General features: G+C 46.6%; 1 protein-coding gene and 1 long non-coding RNA gene across 3 annotated transcripts in view; one reads left to right on the top strand and one right to left on the bottom strand.

The window, feature by feature from the left end:
- LOC138303727 (lissencephaly-1 homolog) overlaps positions 1–17,781 on the top strand; it is a 124,969-nt gene extending 107,188 nt beyond the window's left edge. For both annotated transcript variants that reach the window (XM_069243082.1, XM_069243081.1), the window contains 7 exons: positions 1,795–1,881; positions 1,989–2,077; positions 3,794–4,004; positions 12,253–12,378; positions 13,640–13,805; positions 14,502–14,602; positions 15,019–17,781. In XM_069243082.1, coding sequence (XP_069099183.1) covers positions 1,795–1,881; positions 1,989–2,077; positions 3,794–4,004; positions 12,253–12,378; positions 13,640–13,805; positions 14,502–14,602; positions 15,019–15,092 — 854 coding nt within the window. In that variant the 3' untranslated portion in view covers positions 15,093–17,781. The remainder of the gene's footprint in view (positions 1–1,794; positions 1,882–1,988; positions 2,078–3,793; positions 4,005–12,252; positions 12,379–13,639; positions 13,806–14,501; positions 14,603–15,018) is intronic.
- Positions 1–25,268, bottom strand: part of LOC138303728 (uncharacterized) — a 48,243-nt gene extending 22,975 nt beyond the window's left edge. Inside the window, exons 1-2 of the long non-coding RNA XR_011205440.1 lie at positions 25,219–25,268; positions 3,809–3,993 (exon numbers count right to left, since the gene is read on the bottom strand). This is a non-coding gene — a long non-coding RNA (uncharacterized lncRNA). The remainder of the gene's footprint in view (positions 1–3,808; positions 3,994–25,218) is intronic.
- Positions 25,269–26,514: the final 1,246 nt, after the last annotated feature.

The following is a 26,514-nucleotide window of genomic DNA, read 5'->3' as shown; positions in this document are numbered from 1 at the left end:
CAGAGCCCCAGAGGAAAGGGTGGTGGGAGTGTTCTGGGAGGAGCTGGGTGTAGGTTTGAAGGACACTTCCGGCTGCGGGTTGTAAGATTGAAAGACTTTTCTAAAGGTGGCAACACGAGCCATCCGTGCTGTACGCAACTTAATAAAACTAACCCAAAGCTTAAAAAGACTGAACATGAGAGGGTAGTACACATTCTCCTTTGCGAAATGTTAAAATAGAGCCTGGGACTAAAAAGGGTAAGAAAGTGTAAAAGCGGCTACATAAGAGAATAAAAAAAAACGCAGAAATAGTAAAATAGAGATTCTCAAAACACAGAAAAATGGTAACGAAAAATACTGAAGTGTCTTTATTTAAACAAAAGCCCAAAAGACAACTGAAAGTGCACAGGTTGAAAGAAGGCAACGAGATGCCCACATATAAATCTAATTCCATAGATTTTTTCGCTCACTGAGGAATTGCCTTTACTTGCAAATATGATGTAGCTCACCTTACCGGAGAGCACCTAGCCTTGTTTCCCATTTAAAGCGCTGCCTTTCTCTTGCTGGTGGAGGCCATGGTCAGCTCAGGAGTTTTCATCCATTGGCTGCTTCTCAGCGCCTCATCACAGAGACATCCAGGCGCTGGTCTACAGCCATTTACCTACCCTTAGAGCCAGCTGATGCTTCATTGCCTTGTGGCTGGATCTCTCTTCATCAATGAGATCATTTTAAAGAGGAATGGTTCTCCAAACCGCAGGGTGATCATCACATTGGGAGCTTGTTGGCCAACAAAGATGATTCTGAGAAAGGCGGGAATGCCCCAGTTTGTGGAGCCAAAGCCTGGTAGAGAGATAGTGGCACATTACAAAGGCCTGTGACCAAAGAACAAAGAACAGTTCTCATTCTGTGGTTGTGACAGGGCTGTGTGTCACCTGCACCTGCATGGGTCGGTCCTCACTCCATCAGTTGCCTGGAGTTTAATGTGTATTTACCAGTAAAGCGTGCTTTTCTCTGAGGACGTCTGAGTGAGCCGTGCCACCAAGCTTCTTCTGGCCAAAGTTCGGTGGAGGTGGGTGGACAGGATCCGGAGGAACAATCAAAATAAATGATCTGGATAAGGTTTTGCTTCCTTTTTCTGTAGTTACCTTACTATACTCTGATGCATTGAGGTCCTCACACATGAAGCACTCATGGGGAGCAGGCATGTAATGGCAATAAATGTGGCGACATTAGTGGAAATAGATGTTAAGGGCTGATAGGAGCAGGCATGCATGTACTGGCTTGGGAAGGACCTAACGGGTGCGGCACATGTGTTTAAAGAGACAGAGGAGCATGCCGATAAGGACCCTGGGAGCAGACTTCTTAAGGCCCTTCAGCCCGCATCTAATGGGTCAGAAGCAAGTCTTTACATGTTTATGGGAACAGGCTTACAGACGTAGACATGTAAGGGCTCAGTATCCAGCTTGCAAGTATTACAGTGAGCTGCAGTAATAGGGCTTGGGAGTAGGTGTGTACAGTTGTAGGACAGCTGACATAAAAGATTTAAAGTAAATTAAATGTAGCCCCCCAGAAGCAAGCATGTAAGGGCTCAGGGGAGCAGTCATGTACAAAAGCAAGGGCGTTGTCACATATGAACAGAGAGTAGCGGACATGCAGCGCTCACGGAAGCTTCTGTGTAGTTGTTCCGGAGAAGGTATGTGAAGGTTCAGGAACTGGTGTGTGAGGACTCTGTGAGCAGGTGTAACCAGGCACTCACACTGGCCATTCAGTAGGTGTGAGCTCTGAATCCTGACAGTGCTTCCTTCTCACACTCAGGTGCCGCTGTGGTGAACATTTACACCTTCTGCGGAGTGTCTTCTCTTTGTTGCCTGCAGGACTCTGGCCTCCTCGTCTCTGGATCAGGTTAGTTGTGTCCGTAAGTCCACAAAGAGCTCTCAGTGCTTTCACTACCTCTGAGTTTATTTTTTCTGACTAGACCTGGTGGCAACATCCTTGTGTCTTCATCTTAGAAGCCGGCAAAGTGGAGGTGTGGGATCCGGTGAGCAGAGAGAAGCGACAGTCGGAGCGAGCACACTCGGGTACCGTCACCACACTAGAGGTAACACCAGGACCTTCTTGCCTTGTGTGCTTCACCCTGTCTGGCTCTTCCTGTCTGTTCCACCAATGCCACTCTCTCCTAGGCCGCAAGGCGAGTTCGGTTTCCATTGTGTTGTTTTCAAACCTCCCCACACACACGCTTCCCCTCGTCCTTCTCCATCAGTGAGCCTCACTCTGGAGCAACCTCTCTGTCCCGGGGTTTTGTTATGGTTAGGAATTCATCTGACATAAAAATTGAAGTGGAACATTACTTTTTTAATCATGTGTTTTCAAAAATGTTCAGAAAACTGCAGGCCAAAGTCATTTGCAGAGATCCTCCCAGTATTTCTCACCCACCATTGGGAAAGTCTTGCTCATTTTTTTCTTCTCTGTGGTACACGGTGGGCTACATCTCTTGGGTGCAATGCAAAGTGTCTTAAATGAAAACGTGAATGTCCATGTCCTGTGACCCCTCCTCCTGGTGCTTGAGAGTAGTTTTGTTGTTGAATTCCTTATGTATCTCAAAATTGGTCTCAACATTTCAGGTGGCTAAAGCTTGGGTTTCAGGCTGTCTTTTAGTCACCATCAGTGGTGATAACCTCTCATTGTGCGTGTCCAAGTTCTTCCTCTTTTCTGAAGCTCCAGGAGAAGGGTTTACACCTTCTGTTCAAAACTCTATCTGTCAACTAGTTTCGGTCTTCAGAGCCATTTTCCCATTTCACTGGGGGTTAATATAAGTTTATTTATTCATTCAGCCTTCAATTTTTAGCTAATGTACTATATTTTTATTGTCATTGTCCGTAGACAATAACATTGAATACTCATCCATGAGACATGGAACGTGTTTTTCCCCCCAAAACAATAAAAATAAAAATAAATTTTTCCAATATAACATAAAAGGTCTGGTTTACTTTATTTAGTTTTATCTCTAACTTTAAGAAGACAACAGACTTTCTATTTTTCATTCTCTCCATTAAGACTGGTCGCCTTTTCCTCCAAAACACTGCTTTGTTTGGCGCGCCATAAGTGTTTTTGTGTTGCATGTTTTCATGTCTTTCTCTGGTGTCCCTACCTCGTTTCAGGTGTTCTGGAGGTCTGCACCTCGCATCCCCCCGGGGTTCTCTTGTAGTCGAATATGGTTCATCTTAAACTCATTTCTAGAGAAAGACAAGCAACAAACCTTAACTCACCTCCATTGGCCCCCAACACCCTCCAGCACCTTTACCCCTCTTAAGCTAGGCTGGTACAGCTTCCTTTTGAAATAAGACTATGTTCTGCATTGGCCAGAACAATTACTACTTATGTGGTCGGGTGAATACAAGTATTGTATGTACATCAGTGATGGGCAAAGTACTTCCACGCCTCCTCAGCTCCTCAAACTCTGTGGGCACTTCATTTCCTTTGACCAACTTGGAATGTGCTAAACAAGTAACTGCATATGAAGAATAGTCAACTGGCCAATACCCTTTGTTGGGTTGTGGTCATGGAGGCACATAGAAGGCAAACAGATGCAGGTTCCACTGACATGCCGCTGAGGTGCAACCACGGACTTCTCCAAGATCAGACCAGTATAAGCTATCTTGGCATTGGTAGCATCACCCTCACCCCAGAGTCTAACGCATCCAAATACACAGGTATAATATGATTAGATGAAGATATTCTGATCCTCTTTTCAATCTTTCTCGAGCCCAGACATCTGTGTACCATCTCATCCCCAATTGTGTCTCTCTCAAACCAGGAAAATGGCACTTACCTCTTCAGCGGCTCGGCAGATGGGTCTGTGAAGGTGTGGCAGTTGCGAGAAGGTGCCCGTCTGTGCGTCATATATGCCACAGAGCACTCCACCTCTAGAATCCGTTCCGTCAGATGCCTCACTGCAGCGGCTGCCGGTGACCGGCTCTACTATGGTGATGAAGGCACCAACATCAAGGTGCTGTCCTGGAAGAAAGGTGAGAGTGGCTCCAGGTCAGGTGGGGATAGGCTGTCACTTCTGTTTTTAACCTTGGGATGCGACAATACACAAAAACTTAGAATATACCTGCCTATTTGCATTGAAAATTGTGGGACTCTTTCCAGTAGTGGGGGTGTGGTGGGGGGAGTTGGTGTATTTGTGGAGGGTAAATGGCATCCATGAGTTATTGGGCCTCATTTATATCAGCTTTGGTTGACCACACACTATTATCACCCTAAATTGAAATCCACACACACCCTTTCAGCACTTCACTCTCACTTACATGCCGGGATGACTGCTCATGCAGAGCTTTGGGGCTCTGCCCCAACCACAAAATTTGCAACCCCTTATAGTATATATTTTTGTACGTCCAAGACGAAATCAGCAATGCCAGGCTTCTTGCCCTTTGTTGCCAGATAGGGTCAGCCCAGCAGGAACTTCCTGAAGACCAAGTGCGCAGGTGTGCCAGAAATGACATAATGGTGTTCGACTTACTGCTGCCCAGTCCTTCACTTCAGTAGGTGGTGCAGGCCTCCACGCTAAACCCTGCCTGTAGATAGCGCCTCCGGTGTTGCACGTAGAAGCCCTACGTACTGCTTCGTGTCACTTACTCCAGACTTATCACACCCTTCCCCCTCAGCACAAGGTGGGTGGATCATCAACCTTCAGGGACCACACCTCACTTTGTGACACTGTTGAGGAAAGTGGAGTCAAAAAGGAATACCTCATCACAGACTTGTGCAGTCCCTCCAGGTCCTGCCTGCTTGGGGGGAGACCGAGGACTTAACCACAAATGTGTGTGATGTTTGGAAGCCACAGAAAAGCCTGTGCGGCAGAGCTGGGAATGCAAATGTCCGCGTCTACTTGTCTTCCCTGTCCACACCAGAGTTTGTGAGGTCAGCTTTGCTGTTAAAACCCCTTAACAATTGACATTTTGAATTGAGCTGACAATTGGGTATTCTAGCTGTTCTTTGCTGGTGTTAGACGTGGTAGGACACAGCTTACCGGTGGTAGCCCCTCTCTTGGGTCCGTGTGTCACTCTGAGCCCTCCATTTCTGTCCCACGCCTCTCTGCCTCCAGATGTTCAGGTTTCTGTCTGTATTGTGCCAGTCTACACTACCTATAGCTTCAAACTGCTGAACACTTGCCTTATAAGTAGTTTTCATGTATCCATTGACACAAGACGGTACCGCCCCATACCTCTTCACAGACAGTAACAGAAGGCATGGATACTTACTTTATTGGTGCTGCTAGAAATGTATCTTGCAATACATGTAGTATTTGCATTTAGGGAGTTCATTCCTCTGATAGTGAAATGCAGCAGCGGCGATACTTTTAGCGGGGAGGGGGCGGACGGGAGACAAACAAACACATGAACACTGTCTCACACCCATACATTCACGCACACACACACACCTATCGTTCACAACGCTCACTCCCATATATTCATGCACACACTGTAGGAAGTTGGCTCTGTATGCACTATTTCAAAGTAAGGAATAGTATGCACAGAGTCCAAGGGTTCCCCTTAGAGGTAAGATAGTGGCAAAAAGAGATAATTCTAATGCTCTATTTTGTGGTAGTGTGGTCGAGCAGTAGGCTTATCGGAAGGTAGTGTTAAGCATTTGTTATACACACACAGGCAATAAATGAGGAACACACACTCAGAGATAAATATCTTTTCTTAGTTTATTTTAAGAACCACAGGTTCAAGATTTACAAGTAATACTTCAAATGAAAGGTATTTCATGTAGGAACTTTAGGAACTTTGAATTAGCAAAATAGCATATACAGTTTTCACATAAATGACATATAGCTATTTTAAAACTAGACAGTGCAATTTTCAACAGTTCCTGGGGGAGGTAAGAGTTTGTTAGTTTTTGCAGGTAAGTAAACCACCTATGGGGTTCAAGTTTGGGTTCAAGGTAGCCCACCGTTGGGGGTTCAGAGCAACCCCAAAGTTACCACACCAGCAGCTCAGGGCCGGTCAGGTGCAGAGGTCAAAGTGGTGCCCAAAACACATAGGCTTCAATGGTTAAGGGGGTGCCCCGGTTCCAGTCTGCCAGCAGGTAAGTACCTGCGTCTTCGGAGGGCAGACCAGGGGGGTTTTGTAGGGCACCGGGGGGGACACAAGTCCACACAGAAAGTACACCCTCAGCAGCACGGGGGTGGCCGGGTGCAGTGTGCAAACAAGCGTCGGGTTCGCAATAGAAATCAATGGGAGACCAAGGGGTCTCTTCAGCGATGCAGGCAGGCAAGGGGGGGGCTCCTCGGGGTAGCCACCACCTGGGCAAGGGAGAGGGCCACCTGGGGGTCGCTCCTGCCCTGGTGGTCGGATCCTTCAGGTCCTGGGGTCTGCGGGTGCAGAGTCTTTACCAGGCATCGGGTCTTTGAAGCAGGCAGTCGCGGTCAGGGGGAGCCTCGGGATTCCCTCTGCAGGCGTCGCTGTGGGGGCTCAGAGGGGTCAACTCTGGCTACTCATGGTTTCGTAGTCGCTGGGGAGTCCTCCCTGTGGTGTTTGTTCTCCACAATTCGAGCCGGGGGCGTCGGGTGCAGAGTGTAGAGTCTCACGCGTCCGGCGGGAAACGTGTGTTGTTTTAAAGTTGCTTCTTTGTTGCTAAGTCGCAGTCTTTGGGGAACAGAGCTGCTGTCCTCTGGAGTTCTTGGTCCTTCTAGATGCAGGGTAGTCCTCTGAGGCTTCAGAGGTTGCTGGACCCTGGGAACGCATCGCTGGAGCAGTGTCTTTAGAAGGGGGGAGACAGGCCGGTAGAGCTGGGGCCAAAGCAGTTGGTGTCTCCGTCTTCTCTGCAGGTTTTTCAGTTCAGCAGTCCTCTTCTTCTTAGGTTGCAGGAATCTCTCTTGCTGTGTTCTGGGAGCCCCTAAATACTCGATTTAGGGGTGTGTTTAGGTCTGGGGGGGTTAGTAGCCAATGGCTACTAGCCCTGAGGGTGGCTACACCCTCTTTGTGCCTCCTCCCTGAGGGGAGGGGGGCACATCCCTATCCCTATTGGGGGAATCCTCCATCTGCAAGATGGAGGATTTCTAAAAGTCAGTCACCTCATCTCAGGACACCTTAGGGGCTGTCCTGACTGGCCAGTGACTCCTCCTTGTTTTTCTCATTATCTCTCCTGGACTTGCCGCCAAAAGTGGGGGCTCTGTCCAGGGGGCGGGCATCCCCACTAGCTGGAGTGCCCTGGGGCATTGTAACACGAAGCCTGAGCCTTTGAGGCTCACTGCTAGGTGTTACAGTTCCTGCAGGGGGGAGGTGTGAAGCACCTCCACCCAGAGCAGGCTTTTGTTTCTGTCCTCAGAAAGCACAAAGACTCTCACCACATGGGGTCAGAAACTCATCTCTCAGCAGCAGGCTGGCACAGACCAGTCAGTCCTGCACTGAACAATTTGGTAAAATACAGGCGGCATCTCTAAGATGCCCTCTGTGTGCATTTTTTAATAAATCCAACACTGGCATCAGTGTGGGTTTATTATTCTGAGAAATTTGATACCAAACTTCCCAGTATTCATTGTAGACATTATGGAGCTGTGGAGTTCGTTTTTGACAGACTCCCAGACCATATACTCTTATGGCTACCCTGCACTTATAATGTCTAAGGTTTTGCTTAGACACTGTAGGGGCATAGTGCTCATGAACCTATGCCCTCAACTGTGGTATAGTGCACCCTACCTTAGGGTTGTAAGGCCTGCTAGAGGGGTGACTTACCTATGCCATAGGCAGTGTGAGGTTGGCATGGCACCCTGAGGGGAGTGCCATGTCGACTTAGTCATTTTCTCCCCACCAGCACACACAAGCTGGCAAGCAGTGTGTCTGTGCTGAGTGAGGGGTCCCTAGGGTGGCATAAGACATACTGCAGCTCTTAGAGACCTTCCCTGGCATCAGGGCCCTTGGTACCAGGGGTACCAGTTACAAGGGACTTACCTGGGTGCCAGGGTTGTGCCAATTGTGGAGACAATGGTACATTTTAGGTGAGAGAACACTGGTGCTGGGGCCTGGTTAGCAGGGTCCTAGCACACTTCTCAGTCAAGTCAGCATCAGTATCAGGCAAAAAGTGGGGGGTAACTGCAACAGGGAGCCATTTCTTAACACACACGCACCAAACAATTGAAAAAAAAGTCACACTTACCTGCGCAACTCTGCTTTGGAGATCCTAGGAGGGTTGGGACTGCTGCCTTCCCCAGGTCAGCCAGTGAGGGGAGGCAGCTGTCCCTTCTTGACACAGAGTGGGATGGGGTCAGTAAGAGTTGCTGGCCCCACCCTACTCTGTGATGAGGTATGAGTGATTGACACTCGGCCCTGGACACTTCTGGCTTATAACTGAAGCGCCCAGGTCCAAGGCAACAGTAACGCTCGTCACAAGGGGGAGGGCTTTGAGGGGCTTTGCCAGGCTGAGGAGGTCTCGCCCACAGGAGCCAGGACATCTTCAGCCCAGCAAAGTTGAGCTCCGGCAGCCAGGCATCTGCGCATTTAGAGCATGTCTAGCTCCTAGCTGCCCGACCTGAAAATAAAGTGTCTGCAGGCTGATCTTTTCTCAGCCTAACAGACCCTCTTCTTGTTGGGCAAAAAGGCAGGGGGCGTGGCCCGTTTGCCCATTAGGACGTGCCGCTGCTGGTGAAATGTTTTGAATTGCTTTGCCTCTGCCTTATGCACCTGTTCCACCTCCTTAAAAGGTCTGAATATGGAATGAGATAGGAGATTATTCTGCGATTTCCTATAAATTACTGTTGTTCCAAACATTGAAACACTGCAGGACAACTGAAGTGGGTTTTTCTCAGGCATTTGTCTTTTGGGCCACATACATCCGCTTTGCATTCTGTTGAGGTGAATAAGGTGCAATCTGTACTTTAGTAACCTCAACTCATTATGACCCTTGTAACCTTATTGTGAGCATTTATCTTTTGTCCGCAGCTGACCAATGTGTTTTGTAGTTCTTAAGAGAAGCTTTCATTGTGATCCTGCAACCAAGGTAGTGTTCCAGCCTCTTGTCCCTTTAAGCCTAATGACCCAAGGCAATAGTCAAACGCTAGCTGCAATTTCTGAAGGCTTGAGGGGTCTTTGGCAGCGACTTGGTCATCATCACATCCTTTCGGTCATCAGGCAGGTTTATACCGTTCATGTAAAATACATGAAGAAATGTCATCCACATGCAGGAGGTGGGAGCCATGCAGGTGACAGTGACAGCAGGCCGTCTTTCCTCAGTAAGTACACATACACCCTGCTATTTCAGATTATTTGAGTCATTGTGCAGTGGGTCACTCTACTAGTGCAACACAGACTGCACTTTTGACATTGTAATTCTTGGCCTTCTGTTGCTCTGGACTAAGGACTGACTACTAGGGAGCTAAGAGTTTTTCCCTGTAAAAGGGCTAAGATATCAGATGCAAGGGTTACAATTTCAGTTGTCTTACCCCTCTCAGACGAGGAACTACTCGCTGCTCAGAAGAATGAGGTAGCGCCTGGCTTGCACCATGCAGTTTAAGTTTGAATTTATGCCCCATAATTTCTAAAGTTCAGCAGACACCACTGTTCCACATACTGTTAGCTCCCAAATTGAAAACCAAGTACACTTTTTAGCCTTTGACTCTCAAGGTAGGCATGGTAGTGGTGCCCGGGGCTCCATCGTAGAGGTGATAAGGGCAGGAGAAGCAGAACTGAATATTGCACAGGATGGCATTCAATAAATCATTGCCCAGTCAGTGCTTTTATTTTTAAAAGGACGCGTATTGTATTGTCCACAGACCAAAACTATGTAAAGAATCACTAATATCTACTGTTGAAAAATCGGTATACCAAACAGTAATCATAATGACAGTGGGAACAGTGTTTTAAAATCCCTGATCAACAGGACCTCAGACAACTAATGAAAAGTTAAGTGTGCCTACTTTAGCATGGCAACATACCATATTACAAAGTTTCCAGAACTGCATATTTTATTAAAAATGAGCATATTACCTAAAACATTCTTTAACATGACAACATACTTCTAGTTTATACACTTGACTGCTGAGTAATCTTTCGACCCACATTCCATGGAGTCTGCCCCGCCAAGCCGTCAGCAGGAGAATCTCTTAAGAAACAGCCACATTTCTCCCAGAGCCTCACATTCCTAGCCCCAGGAGATGTAAGGTTCTCCATGCATGTATGGGTGTTATGTAGGATTACTGTTCTTCCCGGTGTATTCCAGACACAAAACACCTTTGGGTGCTTCCTGCCCCTCAGGAAGTGCCAAACAAATGCACATTTGTAATTGGCTTTGCTTCCGTAAGCGTGCTGTTTCGTCCCAGTGCTTATGCTGTGATGCAGCTGCATGGGCCATACCAGCCCCTGCTCTCTTGAGGCACGCGCACTGGCTTAGACTATTTCCCACTCGACCGGCTCACCGGGGACTGCGGGCTTCAGTGAGCTGCGCAGTCTCCCTGGCTTTCTCCACCTCCCTGCTGTCTCTCCCTGTAGCTGGGCATCGAAGCTGCTTGATGGTACTGCCCTGCTCCTGACGTGGAGTGTAGTATAAGACGTGTCGATGTTCTTGGTGCCTGGAATTTAAAAAAATTCTAGCTTTGCTACAAGAATTTTCAATTCTATTAAGGACACTGAGGTGGGATTATGCTTCTTCTTTACTACTCAAAAACCAGCAGCCAATGAAAACATTAGGAATTGTGTAACAAGAACTACATATCCTGTGAGTCTTTGAACCACAGCCCCCACTACAGTCCACCTATCATCTGTTCTTAAAGCCCCTAAAACAGTTAGACACATCTTGACTGCCTCGTTCTTTGTTGCTCCGCAGTCACGGTAAGTGCCTCTCAGATATTCACAGCTGTACTCGCACGTTCGCTACTCGGAGGCCTTGCAGCTGTTTGTCTTATGAATTTTTGAAGGCCTGCTTTTGGTTGGTTAATGACCTCTTTTTCCATATTATTATTTGCTTGCCTTTTATTAGACTGCTGGAAGTTGTATTACTTGTTTGTGTTTGGTAAACTGATATCTAATCAATTGCTGTAGGCGAGTTCTGCCTTTTTTGTAATTGGAAGCAGCGACAGAGTTTCCTCGACGGAAGAAGATAGAGGTAGGTTCCTGTGGAGATGGCATTGAGACGATGTTAGTAGATTGCCATCAAAAATCATCCACAAGTTGCAGCCATCAGACTTCCTGGTTGGGGCTTGGCCTAGTGAGGTTGGCTACCTCAGAAGGATCTGGTTTGCTTGATGCATCACAATTAGTAGGAGGGGATGTTGGTTTGTATTGCTCCGCTTAGGTGAAGCGTACTCTGCCACATACATTGCTGTATGAAGGCCAGTGTTAAGACACACTTTTGGCTGAGACTGTCCTCCAGATCCCTCCCAGTTCTAAAGCATTTGTTTATTGTTAGTGCATATTTGGAGTTGGAGATTGTGGAAGTTGATGTTGGGGACCAAGTCTACATATACATTAAAGAAGATAGTTGAGAGCAGGTGTTGTGGACCAAGTCTACATGTACTTTAAAGAACATAGTGGAGAGCCTTGAGGGGAACACAGGACCCAGATGCGCCCGGTACACTAAAAGATTCTCTCTCTGTTGGATATGATGGATTTTGTGTACTAATACTTTGGGCATTTGTGAGGAGCAGAGCTATGGCAAAAGTTTTAAAGCATCTGAAAAGATGTCTGAAAACAAGATGACAAACAGGGGCACAGTTAGTCGTGTGCTTTGCCAGAGTGGCAGGTTTTCACTTTTTTTCGTGAACAGAGTAGTAGTAGGTGGAGTTGTTGAAGCGCTGGGTGCAGGACTTTATTTCGTGCAATACCTCAACCTGCAATCCTTCTGCCACAGGTGTGCTTTCGGAGTTGGGAGGGTCGATCAGATTGTGTTTTTGGCACAGCAGATTACTTTTAGAGTCATTTCAGACAGATTTTGCCAGTCTTCTGCATGGGGGGTATGGCTCAGTGGGAGCCCTAGGGATTTGTGGAAAGTCCTGGGGATTAGCGGAAAACAGGATTCGTGGGATACTGGCAGCTAGCACTGACGCTGTCTTGTCCCAGAATGTTTATTTTGCAGAGACTCAAGGTGTACATCCTAAGGATACTACTGAAATCACTTTTGCGTAAATTTACCATTGCCCTTGCCCACAGGTGATTTGCATGCTATGAATTCCTCATCTTAAGCTCTAGGCCAGGCCACTGTTCACTCACGAGACCACAGCTCAAATCAACCACTGTACCACACTAATGGCAGTGTTCACCAATCATCTTCCAGGGCTGCTGGGCAGACTGACCAATCACCTTTCAGACTCTGGTTTTGTGGACGCGGTGCATGTGACCAGAGATGGACATCTCATCTCCACTGGGTTCAACATTGATCTGGGCCAAGGATACCTTAACGGTGAGTGAGCGCGTGATATTTTACTGAGGGGTCCTGTCTAATTCGAGTCCACCGATTACACATGCAAATTCCTTGCCTGCACTGTCTAGTCATGACTTTTAATTCCCAAATTAGGAACAACCACATGGAAGTGGGCTTACTATAAGGTTATCTCCGATTCTAGGACATGTTCCGTGCCCATTTACCAGCTCCCGTACCTAGGTGATAAGTGGGAGCTGGGGCCCTGCCAGGGTTGTGGGGATTGGAGTCTGGAGTTTGAGGGATTTGTGGGCCTGGCACGCTTAGGGGGTATTGGGGAGAAGTGTTGCATACCTTCCCTTTGCTGCAGCAGCGGGTTCAGTGGGTTCTGATCTGTCTGTGCCTGCTGACTGGGCATGACCCGCTTGTGTTAGTCCCGGTGTGGTGACTGGCAGTGGACACACCACCCTTGTGCTGCTGGGGCTACCTGGTGCATGGAAGGCATGACAGACCACTCTCACTGGCGAGCACAGTGTGCCCCCTTCATGTTCTTATACGAAGGAAGGATTATAAGGGTGATGCCTTGCAGGACCTTATGCTTGCTCACAGTGAGAAGGTGTGTCTGAGGTTAAGTGAGTGGCCCACGGATTGCATTTGCTTGCTATAGGGTGTTCCTGTTTGTGGATGGAAATGTGACACTATATTGTCCCACAGTGCATGTGCGCAAGCTCACTGTTTGAAAGTGTGCACGAGAATGAGTGTGCACTGTAAGTGTCGAAGCCTTGCAATGCCAGGGACCTGATGGTCGGGAGGGAAGATGCATACCAAAAGTACTGTCCCCAGACACGAGAGTGGGTGTACCATAGTAGGCAGCCCCACAGCCCCCGGTGGTTAGCGATTGAAAGGTATACTACACTTATTTCAGGATCTGCTGATAGCAAGAGGGAGTTTAACTCCCCAAACCAGCAATCCTGGAGGACACCGCTGGAGAGTGGGCATCACCCACTGTCCCAGGGACCCTGGAGGTACGAGACATGTGACTGCCACCTGATGTGCACCATACCTGTATTCTTAAAACCACTAGTACTTAGTAACCTGGTGACAGGTCACAACCTCAGCGTCAAGGAGCACTCTGTGCCCAGTGGGTTGGGGAAAGATCACACCTGCCTGGATTCTTGGTGGTAATTTCATCACCAGTGTGGGCATTATCTTGCAGTTCATGAGTGCACCAATTTGCAAGAGCAGCAGTTGAACTAATTGTTTACCATCACTCATGCTTGCCCCATTCATTGTTCCCCCTTAGTAAGAGCCCTGGACAGCGGACGGTACCTGGGCACTCTGACGTGCCCTGACAACCCACGACTGCTCTGCCTGGATGCCCAGATCACCTCCAGCGGCCTGCACCAGTGGGTGACCGGAGGGAAAGAGCTACTTGTCTGGGAGCAAGTGCCCGCCAGCTCTGCCGACAGGTAAAGGAGCACCTGTAGTCCAGTACCGCGCTCCACTGCCTGAGCGCTGCAATCCTTCCCACTGCGTGTATTACAGTATTACGCCACATATTCAGCTGCCTCCTCTTCCCTCTTGCTGCCAGTGTGGTAACTGCCCCAGTAACAGTACTCCGCTGCCTGCCCTGCTCCTTTCTATCCTCTAATGCATTCCTTCCCAGCTGATACTCATCTCTTGCCCCAGTGTCCTGCATCAGTCCCTGTAGTTCGCACCATCATAAGCCACCCTCATCCCCTCTACGTACCATTATTGGCCCCCCGGGTAGACCCCCTTATTCGTCAGCAAACTGTTCAGCTTCGCTGTGGAGCGGGCCTTCGTCTCTGTACATGTCCCATCCATCATTCCCTGTTAATTAAGCCTCGGTACCTTTAGATGTGCTGTTCATCTTTCCACATAATTAAGCTCCCATTTCCGTCAATGGACTGTTAATCTTTCTTGGTTATTAAGCTCTCATCCCTGTAGGCCCACTATTTATATCCTCTGTTTATTAAACCCTTGTCCCCATCAACATTTCATCCATCTTTCCGCGTTAGGCCCTCATCTATGCGGATGCTCAGCTCATCTCATTCTCCTGTACTTTTAGTTCCTCTTGTTTACATCGACCCAGGATTTCATGTCACCATCGCATGACGTCTCATCTTTCTCTTTCTGGCCAACAGAGCCTCATCCTTGAAGATGAATTACTGGGCAGAGTTTGAGAGGGAGGCTGTGGAGTCTGAATCAGAGGAGGACTCGGAGCTGTCAGAAGAGGAGGAGGAAGGTGAGGGAACTGCACCTGGTGATATTGGGCAGAAGTGTGGGGGTAGCTAGAGTGGAGGGTAATTTGCAATCTTCAGAGCAGGGCTGAAGAAGCAATATTAGGAAAGAGGGGAAGGGAGATGAGTGGAAGTAAGAGATGGGAACAGAAATGGGAATACATCAAGGAAAGAAAGAAGAGGCGACAGTAGCAGAAGGAAAGAGGGAAGTTAGATAAAAATGAGGAGGGAAAAGCAAGTTTGAAGACTAGTGGCAATTGGGCAAGAAGGGAATGGGTGAGAGGGTGACCACAGGAGCATAGTACAGGCTCAAAATGAAGGAAAAAATAGGCAAGCGATGGGGCTAGGAAATGAGAGACTAATGTGTAGCGTAAGTTGGTACTCTCTTGATAACACTCTGGATGCTCTGCTTCTCTTGCAGATGCTGCTCCTAGGCACAACGGCGAGGGGACAACAAAGGACGGGAAGAGCTGGCTGTGGTGCAACCTTCTCTGAACCAGCAAGCACTGGAGGATATCAGACCAAGTGGTCTGAGAGTGACAGCATTGAACAATATCAGACATCAGCATGAGAAGATAGCCGAAAATATACTCTATGAAATAGTACATTTGGACAAGATGAGAGTTGTGATGCAACAGTTACCTGCACTGGACCAGTTGAGACTGCGTAGCTCAAGAACTCCCAACAGAAGGTGATGTCAAACACTGGCCCGAGAATGACCAAAATGTGTTGATTCCTATTTATTGGACGTGATAGTCTGAAATATTCCAGGCTGATCACTCCTGGACCATGTGCTCTGGTTATATAATACATGTCTACGGAAGAAGCGATGTAGGAGATAGCATGCACCGTGGCCGCATAGTCGCCACATTTGGGTGAGATCTGATCATGTGTCTAAAGAAGTAGCAGTTGTGGTGCAACACATGCCACATCTGGATGCCATTGGACTGCCTGGAACAGGCACTGATGCACGTGGGTAGTTTCAGACTACCTGGCTCAAGAGCTAACCGTGTGGATCATTTCTGACAACTTGCCCTCAACAGTCCAACTTTGTTTGAAACCAGACCACATGTTGAAAGTACCACCAGTGTTGTATGACAGCCAACAGTGGACAGTGTCAGGGCACATGAACCAAGGCATGCACTTATGGGATGATGTACCCTGTTACTCCATTACTGACGGCTTTTTGTAGTATCTGACTTCCAGCGCCTCAGATGGCTTAAGGATGAGCGGCTTTGAGAGATATCAGACTACATGGTCCAGGAACCAACAGAAATGGATGACAAAGACAACAAGGCTCTAGAATTAGTAGCTGTGGCCGATATGACATCTTGTGGCTCCAGACCGACTAGTGCTGTTTTTTGTCGTTCATGGCATTGGGAATCGCCTGTGGTGCTGGAATCTTAGAATGCCCTCCGTGCAATGGAGTCAAGAAGAGATAGTTTGAGAACTGTTTCCAGTGAAAATAAACGTAAACCTCTCACAACTGTGTGATTTTGTAAGGTTATCTGCATTGAAAAAATGTATGTTCTGGGGTGTTATCAGTGCTTTCTGGCCTTCGTGGCTTCCTAGTTGAGGTATGAGCCATTTCTGATTATAAGAATTTGCCACGGTCACTTAGCTGGACCAAAAAATGTCGCAAATGATCCGTAGTAAGATTTGCTGCATACGGATAGGGTGAAAATGATCCTGACATGAGATAGCTAACATATGTTTTTATGTAGCTACCAATATTTTTCTAAGCTGTCAGGCTGGGCAGCAGCGCTCTTAATGGAGAAGTCCTCCGTCAAGTAGTTTAATATGATGTCTGCCTCTAGTGCGCATACCATGGATAGTATATCTACTGGCAGTGGCTCTCATAAGGTGAAATTGAGAACATTGAAGTGGGTGGTTGAAAAAAGATCAGGGAAACATTAAAAGAGAAATATTCATAGTGAAGAAAAGAGCAGGCAGAATTGTGCCATCCAGGCCCTCATTTCACTGGGCATGGCAACCACCCCGTCATTTCACTAAAGGCCGAGGCAAGGCTTTTGGGCGAAACAGGCCTTGGTCTTGAATTAGTTAGTGTAGTCATTACTTAGGCACTGGTCTTAGTAGCGAAGAATCACCTTCCTGTACATGGCAGACTGCCAGCAGCCTCGACCCCCCCCGTGGTACTTACTGTCTGCCTCCCCAATGCACGGTGTGCAGGAACTGGCTGCCTCTGCAAGATAACCTTAAGCCTGCTAAGAGGCGGCTTCTCCCAGCCAATGGTTTCCAAATTTGGCTTAACCTCTACTTCGTTGGTACCAGAATCTCCTGTCACAGCAAAGGTACCAGCAGTGGAGAAGAATCAACAGTGTAGGCCTTCTAGTAGCAATGTAACACCTGAACTAATCGGTAAACAAAACGGATGTCCGAGTTTGTGAGACCAATGTAGAGAGCGCCATATACTGAAAAGAGAACATGGAACGTGCATAACTGTGATCGGCCTGAGATCTGACTTCCAGTGTTCTCAGGGACCAAATCTACCCTTTTGAGAACCACCCCGAACTTTTGAAAGACAAACTTTCTAAATTTCGAAACTTGAGTTCATGGTGCGGTTCCCGTCATGAGCCATAAAGAGCTAGCAAAGCACAGACACTCTTTCCTCTTTAAACATTGAACGAAGAAAGAATATTAGAAAGGATTTGCAGTTGCATTATTGAACATTGCCGGAGCTTAGTTAGAATGATCAAGTCTGTAAACCATTCCCAGGGTGTGGTGAGATATTCCAAAAATTCTGTTAGTAAAATGCTGCCATTAAACTCTGATCTACAGTCAGAAAGCTGAAACTAGCAGAGACATTTATCCGGAGTGCATGCTGACTCGCTCATATTGCTTTTCATAATATGATTTTGTTCTTCATGAGTAATCGCTCTTCTGTCTTTGATAGATACAGGTGAGCTAAGCCAAGTGATTTGAAGGCAAGAGCGAACCATGCAATGCAAAGATTAAGGACCGGAAAATACTCTTTCTAGAGGAAACTCCAATTAAGGAGTACATTTTATGGGCTGAATTTCCTCCACCATGGGGATATTTTTATTTAGGATATTCAGTGGGTATTTAAAGTTTGTGCCTTAAACAGTATTTTCAGTTCTCTATGAACTCTGAATGAGGCCCTTTGACTCGAATCTGTGTCAAGCTATAAATGTGTATATCACTATTCATGACGTTGTGCCCTTCCTTTAGGATTGTGTACGTTGTTGACAACCCCTGCACAGCCACAGCAAGCCATGTAAAGTTGGATCCTCTATTGTATGTGTGAAGTGAAAGGTTCAGATGGGTGCGGGTGAGAATGAATGTGCTATTTAAAATATGCACACGAGTCTACTGGGGTGTGGCAATAGAGGGTCATCTCTTTCGGAATATATGCTGTGTTATAACTACTTTCTGGTCTCCACTGTGACTTCATTTTAGTCTGCACTGCAAGAGTCAAAATCGAGGGGACTGTCAAACATTTACGTATGTCGAATAGGGGAGTTTTCGCTCACATCAGTAATTGGCCAAGCATAAGGGAAAGTCAGCAGTTTTGCAAATTTTCCTAGTGACTGCACCACAGGGCAAGCACCACGGTCAATCTGCTTGTGAGATTCTGGTTGTGGGAGAAATTTGGAGAAGTAAATAGAATTTAAGTCTGTGGCAAATTATACCACAGGACTATTAAATCATTAGAACATCAGCAGCCGCTACAAATCTTAATGGGGTGAGGGGGACGGGGGAAAGAATAAAATTAAAAAAACATTTGGCTTTCCGCACCCCCCCGCCGCATCGCTCGTTGCTCCTCTTCTGATGTACCAGCATTCACTGGGCCACTAGCACTAACTCCTCAGCAATCCTGGCGCTGCTTTCATGCTAAAGCTTGCATGAAAGCAGTGTCAGGATTAGCCCGAGCGGCTTGGACTGCCACTCAGACACAGCCCTCTGGTCTGTGCAGTTACTCCAGCACGACTGTTAAACATGAGAGGGTTGGAGAAACCTAAGTGTGCCTAAGTCGGCCAGCCTAACACACATGCACACTTAGGTGCACTCTCCCCTCCTCCCACCTCCCATGGCCCAGCTCACCCCTCCCTGTACGGCTGGCTAAGCCAGCAGATGAAAAATAAAACAATAGTGGAACTATTGTTTCATTTTTCGTCTCCTGGCTCTTGGCAAGGGGGGTGACACTCGTCCGCCATTTCGGAGGAGCCACCCCTCCATTAGAAGACCTATCTCTTCAGAGTATTTCTATGCTAATCTTAGAAGCTTCAGCCCTCTGTACTGTTTGCCTGATATTTAAAGTTATTTTTCCCTATTACTGTGTTACATTGTAAGATGATTTGGTTGCCTCTCAGTATATTCATCATTATCCATCCCTTTCAATGTAAAGGATGCTGATGCGGTTTGCTTGAGTTGCGCTGTTGAAGAATGTTAAACTATGTGACACGCGGTGGTGGAATCACCAACATGTAGAAGTTTGTGACGTGTGCGTATCACATTCTGACTGGTCCACAACACCCTGTACCACGAGTGGTCGATGTAGCAGAGGGCATGATGTGGAGGTTCTGAGCAGAAGAGACACTTTTAGATGAGACTTAACACATTATTTGCTCACTTTGGCTGTTTATTGGGGTGGAACTATCACCTCTAGTTTTGTGGTCATTAGTTGATGTAGTGCACCAGTGTTCGTCACCTGAAATGAAAGAAATATCGCCACTTTTGTTTAATTTGTGAGACATTGAGAACCTGACCATGCTTGTTTCAGTGCTTAATTTGAGCTGGTAGTTGCCAGTGGGGGCCACGACACACATTTCTGGGGACTGGTACAAAAAGCGAGAGAGAGAAAAACACGAGGTAAAAAGACGAAGAGAAAGACGAACAAAAGTTACAAAGGGAGACAGCAGGAACCTGCAAGAGTGAGATAAAGGGGCGGGAAATGACTGGCAGTAGTTTAAAGAGACAATGAGATGGATGTATGACTGAGCATCCTTGGTATTCAGCACACCGACTTTTAATAGCGCCCACTATAGTCTTCTGAGCAGAGTTTTGGGCACCCAGCACTCATTCTCCTACAAATTAAGCACCGGTTTGATAATTTTCCTATATAGAAATAAGTCTGTAGGTTAAAATGATGATTTTGTTGAGTACTAAGATGCCATGTGCAAGCACATGTTTTACAAAAAGATACTGTGCAAGTATGTCAGTACAGAACCTAATGGCACATTATGGATTTAGGAGTCACATGTTGAATTTCAAGTGTCAACTAATTGACTAATTAGAAACTAGGGGCCAGATATATCAAAGTACAGTCTAGCATTTCGTAAATAGCGAATTTTAAGAAATCGCTATTTGAGAAATGCAAAATGGTATGTAAGAAAAAAGTGATTCCCTAATAGCATTTCTTAAAATTTGCAATCGTTATTTAGGCATCGCTATTAGGGAATGGGACTCCATATATCTCTATAGACCTGAAAACCCATAGGTGCGAATTATTTTGCAATTCCTAATTTTCAAATTCCTTTTAGGAATTTGCAACTTAAGTAATGCAAATCCAAGGGTGCTAGGGGCTAAGGATCAGTGAAGATCTACTTATCCAATGACTGGTGGTGATAACAGGGTGTACAATTTGTCAGTGGTAGCATGTGCATCGTGGTAGATCCAGTAACATGAAGGTTCTCTTCTTTGTGATGTATTGATGCGGTGTAAGATGGTAATTTCCTGGGAGGTTTATGTGCAGATTTCAGCCCTGCTTCAGAATATATAAGTTAGATACAAGGAAATGGGTGGAAGTTATTTTCTCAAGACATAATTTCTTTGGCGTTTACTAAAAGTTTGACTTACTGTATTGTTCCAGTGCAGGGATGGATTTCAGCTGGAGGTGCTCTGTGGACAAAGTTGATATACGTTGAAGAGGCACTGATACTTGGTGTTATATCCTATTGTATGTAACAAATTCTAAAAAAATTGTGTCGGGTCCAAATGTTGTGATTAACTTGCAGTCAGTTGTTGTGAAATATATTTCTAAATTTGCGAATTTTAAGTTCTTCTGTATATTTTTTAACCTGTTAAATTTTAGTGTTTTCCGCTCATTCTCTTTTTAGCCCTTGTGGTTTTTCATGGGTCTTTCTTCATTGGAGGAGACGACTACTGTTGCTGTACCTGCCTTACCTTTTGAGAGTCGAGCCTGCGAGTGTGTGCGCTAGCGCATGCATTTTGCTTGTGAGAATCTGAGGTGTACAGTAAATGACTTGGAGCTCACCTGTCACTTACCATTTGTCGGCTTGCATGGCACTCTTCTTTACAGTCTTGTAATTCATCACTGTAAGCCTAGCATAATTTCTGTTCCTCTCTGTGAAGCAGGAACCAAGCACTGATTGATTCATTTTAATCAGTACTCGTCCCCTACTCCAGACGTGTTTGAGGTACTATTTTGTTCTTTTTAACCTCTAGTGCCCTGCAAACAAAAGGCTTGTTTCTGGCAAAAACGTGCCTAGCAGGACAAACAACATTGTAGAGTTATATTTTTATAGGTAACTTTTTTTTATTTTGCCAAGTTGTCTTTTTCACACTGTGCACTCATGTTTTCTTTCATTTTTGCTCGTGGGCTTTTCAGTTACAATTATCTAGTTTTAAATATTGCAAAGCAACATTGTTTCTTTATTATGTGTAATTTCTCGAATGATGCTTTAACACATAATTGTGCAGTACATTCCAATACACCCCACTGAAATCCACCACACCTCACCCCATACCAATCCATCCCACTCCAATCCAAGCCACTCACCCCAATCAACTCCACTCCAAACCACCCCACTCCAATTCTCCCAAACCACCACAATATAATCTGCCCCTCTCCAACCCAGAACAATCTGCACCACTCCAATCCAAAACAATATACCTCACTTCAATCCAAAACAATATGCCCAACTCCCATCTACCTCACTCCAAAGTGCCCTACTCCAATCCAAAACAATCTGCCCCCCTCAAGATCAAAACAATCTGCCCCACTCCAATCTGCCTTAATCAAAAACAATCTGCCTCAGTGCAATCTACTGTACTGTAATTCAAGACAATCTGCTCCACTTTAATCCGCCCCACTCCAGTCTGCCCCACTCCAACCAACTACAATCTGTCCACTTCATCCCATTCCGTTCTGCCCTACTCTAATCTGCCCCACTCCAATCCGCCCCACTCCAATCCGCCCCACTCAAATCCGGCCCACTCCAGTCCAAAACAGTTTGTCCCACTCCAGTCAACCCCACTTCAATCCAGAACAATATGTCCCACTCCAATCCAATCCATCTCACTCCAATCCACCTCACTCCATCCCAATTCACCCCACACCAATCGAACCCACTCCAATCCAATTCACCCCACAACAACCTAATCCCCCACTCCAATCCAGTATACCCTCCCCACCCCACTCCTATCCAACCCAGCCCACTTTAATCCACCTGCCCCACTCAAATCTTCCCCACTGCAATCTAAAACAATCCACCCCACTCCAATCCAAAACAATCTGTCCAATTCCAATCCATTTCAATCTGCCCTACTCCAGTCCAAAACAATCTGCCCCATTCCAATCCATTTCTGTCTGTCCCACTCCAATCTACCCCACCTTAATCCAAAACAGTCTGCCCCGCCCCAACCTGCATCACTCCAATCCCAAACAATCTTCCCCACCCCAGTTCACCACTTCCAATCCACATCACCCAATCCAATCCACTCCACTCCATCTTAATTCACCCCACTCCAGTCCACCACAATCTACCCCACTGCAATCCAATCCACCCCATACAATCCAATCCTGCCCAGTCCAGTCTACCCACTCCAATACAATACTCCTGACCCCAATCCACTCCAGTTCAATCCATCCTACTCCAGTCTAATCCACCCTACTCCACTCTAATCCACCCTCCTCCATTCCAGTCCAACCCACTCCAGTCCGACCCACCACACTCCAATCCAACCTAACCGAATCCAATCCATCCCACCCCAACCCACCCCACTACAACCCAGCCCACTCCAGTCCAACCCACCCTACTATAATCCAACACACCCCACTCCAGTCAAACCCAATCCATCCACTCCAATCAAGCCCACTGCTAACCAATTCATCTCACTCCAATCCAGTCCACCCCCACACTACCCCAATCCATCCCACTCCAATCATTTATTTGGAGTTTTATCTAGAGCGAACTAGACCCAAAGGTGTTGGAGCACTTTACATGAGCACCAGTTACATTACACAAGGATACATTTACTTCCTTGGTAGGCACAGGGAGATTAAGTGATTTGCCCAGAATCACAGGATGTTGAGCTGAAGCCGAAAATCAAACCTGGTTCCCCAGCTCCACAGTTGGCAGCTCTGGCCAGTATGCCTCATCCTCTCCCCAATCCACCTCACTCCAATCCAATCCACCCAACTCATAACCAGTCCAACCCATTCCACTCAAATCCATCACATCCAGCTCCAATTTACCCCACCCCAATCCAGTCCACCCCACCCCACCCCAATCTAACCCACCCAACCCTATCCAATCCACCCAATCCAATCCACCACACTCAATCCAATCCACCCACCCTAGTACACCCACTCTAATCCAGTCCACCACACTCCAATCCAGTCTAATCCACTGCACTCCACCCCACTCCAATCTAGTCCACCTCACCCCAATCCAGTCCACCCCACCCTATCACTCCAAACCACCCACTGCAATCCAATCAGCCTCACCGCATTTCAATTCACCCCACCCCAATCCAATCCATCCTGAACTAATCCACTCCACTTTACTGCAATCCAGTCCACCCCACCTCAATCCACTCCACCCTATTCCACTCCACGACACTCAGCCACTGAACCACTGAACTCTACTCCCTTTACTCAACTCTACAACACTCTACTCCCCTACTCCAATCTACAGCACTCCAACAGATCCACTCTACAACTCTCTACTCCCCACCTCCACTCTGACACTCCACGCCACTAACATTTAGCCATGCTAAACAGCAGCCGCACTGGTGTGCAACATGGCAAAACACATTGCCAAAGCCAATAGCTCTTGTATAGGCGAGACCTATTGGCTTTGCCAATTCTTGTTTCAAGTAGGGGAAGCCCATGCTGCGATTCATGGTCCTTCTTTCCTTTTCCAGACTTGCTACTTATTCCGTTTGTTGTTGCTATGGGACAGTGCACAACAATAGAAGACTTTTTGTTGTTCTCTTCCATGATGGCAATCTTAACATGTGATGTATGCGTTTTATTTCACAACATTTTCAGTTTTGTTTTCCTTTGCACAACCTTTTAGTAAATTACATTTTCCGCTTACTGCAATTTTTAGTCAATTCTTTGACCACAACTTTTAGTTTCAGCTCCAGACCTATTTAGCTGTCTGATTGAGAGCTATTATTTTTTAATACACTACATATTCTTAAAGTGGGCTTTACATCGGCCCGTTGCTTTATTATATGGTTTTGTCGTCTGTCTCACTTCCCTGCTCCTGATTTGCTGACTTTTCTTCATATTCCTGTTGTTGTCCCACCGTCTCACAGTATTTTGATTGGCTGAGTGTATCCTTTCACAAATCTTGCTTTGCAGTGCATGTGAAGGGCTCTTTTTCCCCTCCCTCTCTCACTCCCTCCTTCCCCTTCCCCTCTCTTTGATCACAACCCCTTCTCCTTCTTCATTGTGTACTGCCTGCGACGCTGTTGACAGGCGGCCATGTTAAAATCTTGTTTGGCTATTCCATGATGGTCCCAGATTGATTTGCGTGCACATGCATGGAAGGTGGGCATTGAGTAATGCATTTTTTCCATTTTATTAAGTCCCATTCAAAGTTGGTTGCCAGAGATGAACACACGTTCACGTTGGCAGCACTGAACATGATTTGTTAAAATATAACAAAAAGTATTAAAAAATGACCGTTGCATATGTGCCATCTGGGGAGCAAAAGCACTATCAAGGGCAAATGTTTTCATGACAGAGACTTATTGCCTGTGCCAATGCCTATTTAATCTCAGACATCATATATGTACCTAGGAGGTCAGGGAAATAAATTGATGAGATCAAAATCAGAACTGTATGGGTTTTCAGAGAGGCCTTGGACTGGTGGCTTAATTTGTTGACACTGTAAAAGAAAGCTCAAGGTTACCTACGCTGCTGAACACGCTTCTAACTGATATTTGAGCACTCTCCCTGTGTTGTATTTCATGCTTCATGTGAAACTCTTTGTTGTAATTGGCGTCTCAGTATGTGCTATACAAATATCTAAAAACGTAATCAATAAAAATTGAGGACTGTTTTCATGAGTGTAAAAAAGGACTCACCAAGTGTCATAGATGAAGTGTGTGCAGGTTGTTTGTGCCCATCATAGGGATATGTCTGAGTGGGACAGTGTTAGGTTTTTCAGATGATGCAGAAATGTCATCTAATAAACACATCACAAACATTCTGTATCCAGTTTGCATGAAAATCTGTAGACATGGAAGACATCTCAGGGTAAGGAATGTGAGCTAGGACTCAGTGGCGGCTGCCACTGAACAGGGGTGGCGGGGCAGGACAGAACTCAGAGGGACGGGGCAAGGGAGTTAAATCCCTCCCCCCCCCAACAAAAAAAACACTTACCTTCGAGCGGAGACACGTTTGTCTCCGCTCCGTCCTCTTTCTCTTCCCAGCAGCTCAGGCTCCCAGCCAATCATGACGCTCCTAAAAGTCAGCCAAAAAGACATACGCACTGTGTGTGCACATAGCCCTCCTCAGGCCCCCTCCCTCCAGCCCTGCCCCGCCCTAAAAGGAAAAATAAAATGATAACGGTATGTACGTTATTATCATTTTATTTTTCCTTTTTGGATAAACCAAAGGGGTGACGCTCCTCCACCTTAGCGGAGGAGCCGCCCCTGCTAGAACTGTCTACTGTACGGAGCAAGTGATAATGACAAGGAGGGTTGTGGCAAAGTTTCAGCACTGCTGTATGTGTTAATGGGGCACAAAAGGGCGGATGGCTAGAGAATTGGTCATGGTAGCAATCTATAAGTTCTAGTCGAAGGAATGGGAATTCAGCACAACATTTATCACAATCTTGGGGGGAGATCTCCAAAGCCATAAGGTCGACTTTCTAGCTCCCTGTTGCAAGGTCGTAGATCAGTGCACCAACCTGAACTAGCAAATCCATATGGACTGCGACACAGCCCACTCAGCAATCTTGTTTAGGAAGTATTTCCTGTTTATACTCAGTCCTATAAGATAATTTCTGGGACAGAAGTGAAATTCCAACAAATCTTTCATTATTAAATTACATAACTAATGACCACTAGAGACCAGTGGCGGCCCGTAATGTGCAGCAGAGGTGGGGCGGACACATGCACACTGTTTTTCCATCATGGACACACATACTCACACCCAGCACAAACACACACACACATGCATCCATTCACACTCTACATGCACAGATCCACAAACATTCATACATACACACATGCATGCAGGCACCCAACAAAAAAAATGTACGAAGCCGACCAGTGATCTCGGTTGGCAGAAAGGAAGCCTCTGTTGTTTCCTGAAGGCTTCGGGTAAGAAAGGGAAGGAAGGAAGATCCCGCCGCCCCACCTTCTTTACCTCGTCACAGAGGGGGAGGCTGTCAGTGAGAGTTGCTGATCCCATCCCACTCTGTGATAAGCTTCGCTGATGGACACTCAGCCTTGGGCACTTCAGAGATTAAAACTGAAGTGCCCAGGTCTGAGTCTATCAGTGACACTCCCCTTGTCATGAGGGGGAGGCTCACAGAAGACTTTGCTGGATTGAGGAGGTCACCCACACCAGACAAATATTGGCTCAGGCAGCCAAATGCCTGCACATTTAGTCCCTGTACAGTGCCTCGCTGCCTGACCTGAACATGAAGTGTCTGTCAGGCTGACCTTTGCT

The sequence above is a fragment of the Pleurodeles waltl genome, chromosome 7, assembly GCF_031143425.1.
Source record: "Pleurodeles waltl isolate 20211129_DDA chromosome 7, aPleWal1.hap1.20221129, whole genome shotgun sequence".
NCBI classification, from domain to species: domain Eukaryota; kingdom Metazoa; phylum Chordata; class Amphibia; order Caudata; family Salamandridae; genus Pleurodeles; species Pleurodeles waltl.
The sequence above is the reverse complement of the archived record's forward strand: the minus strand, read 5'-3'. Positions and strand labels throughout refer to the sequence as shown.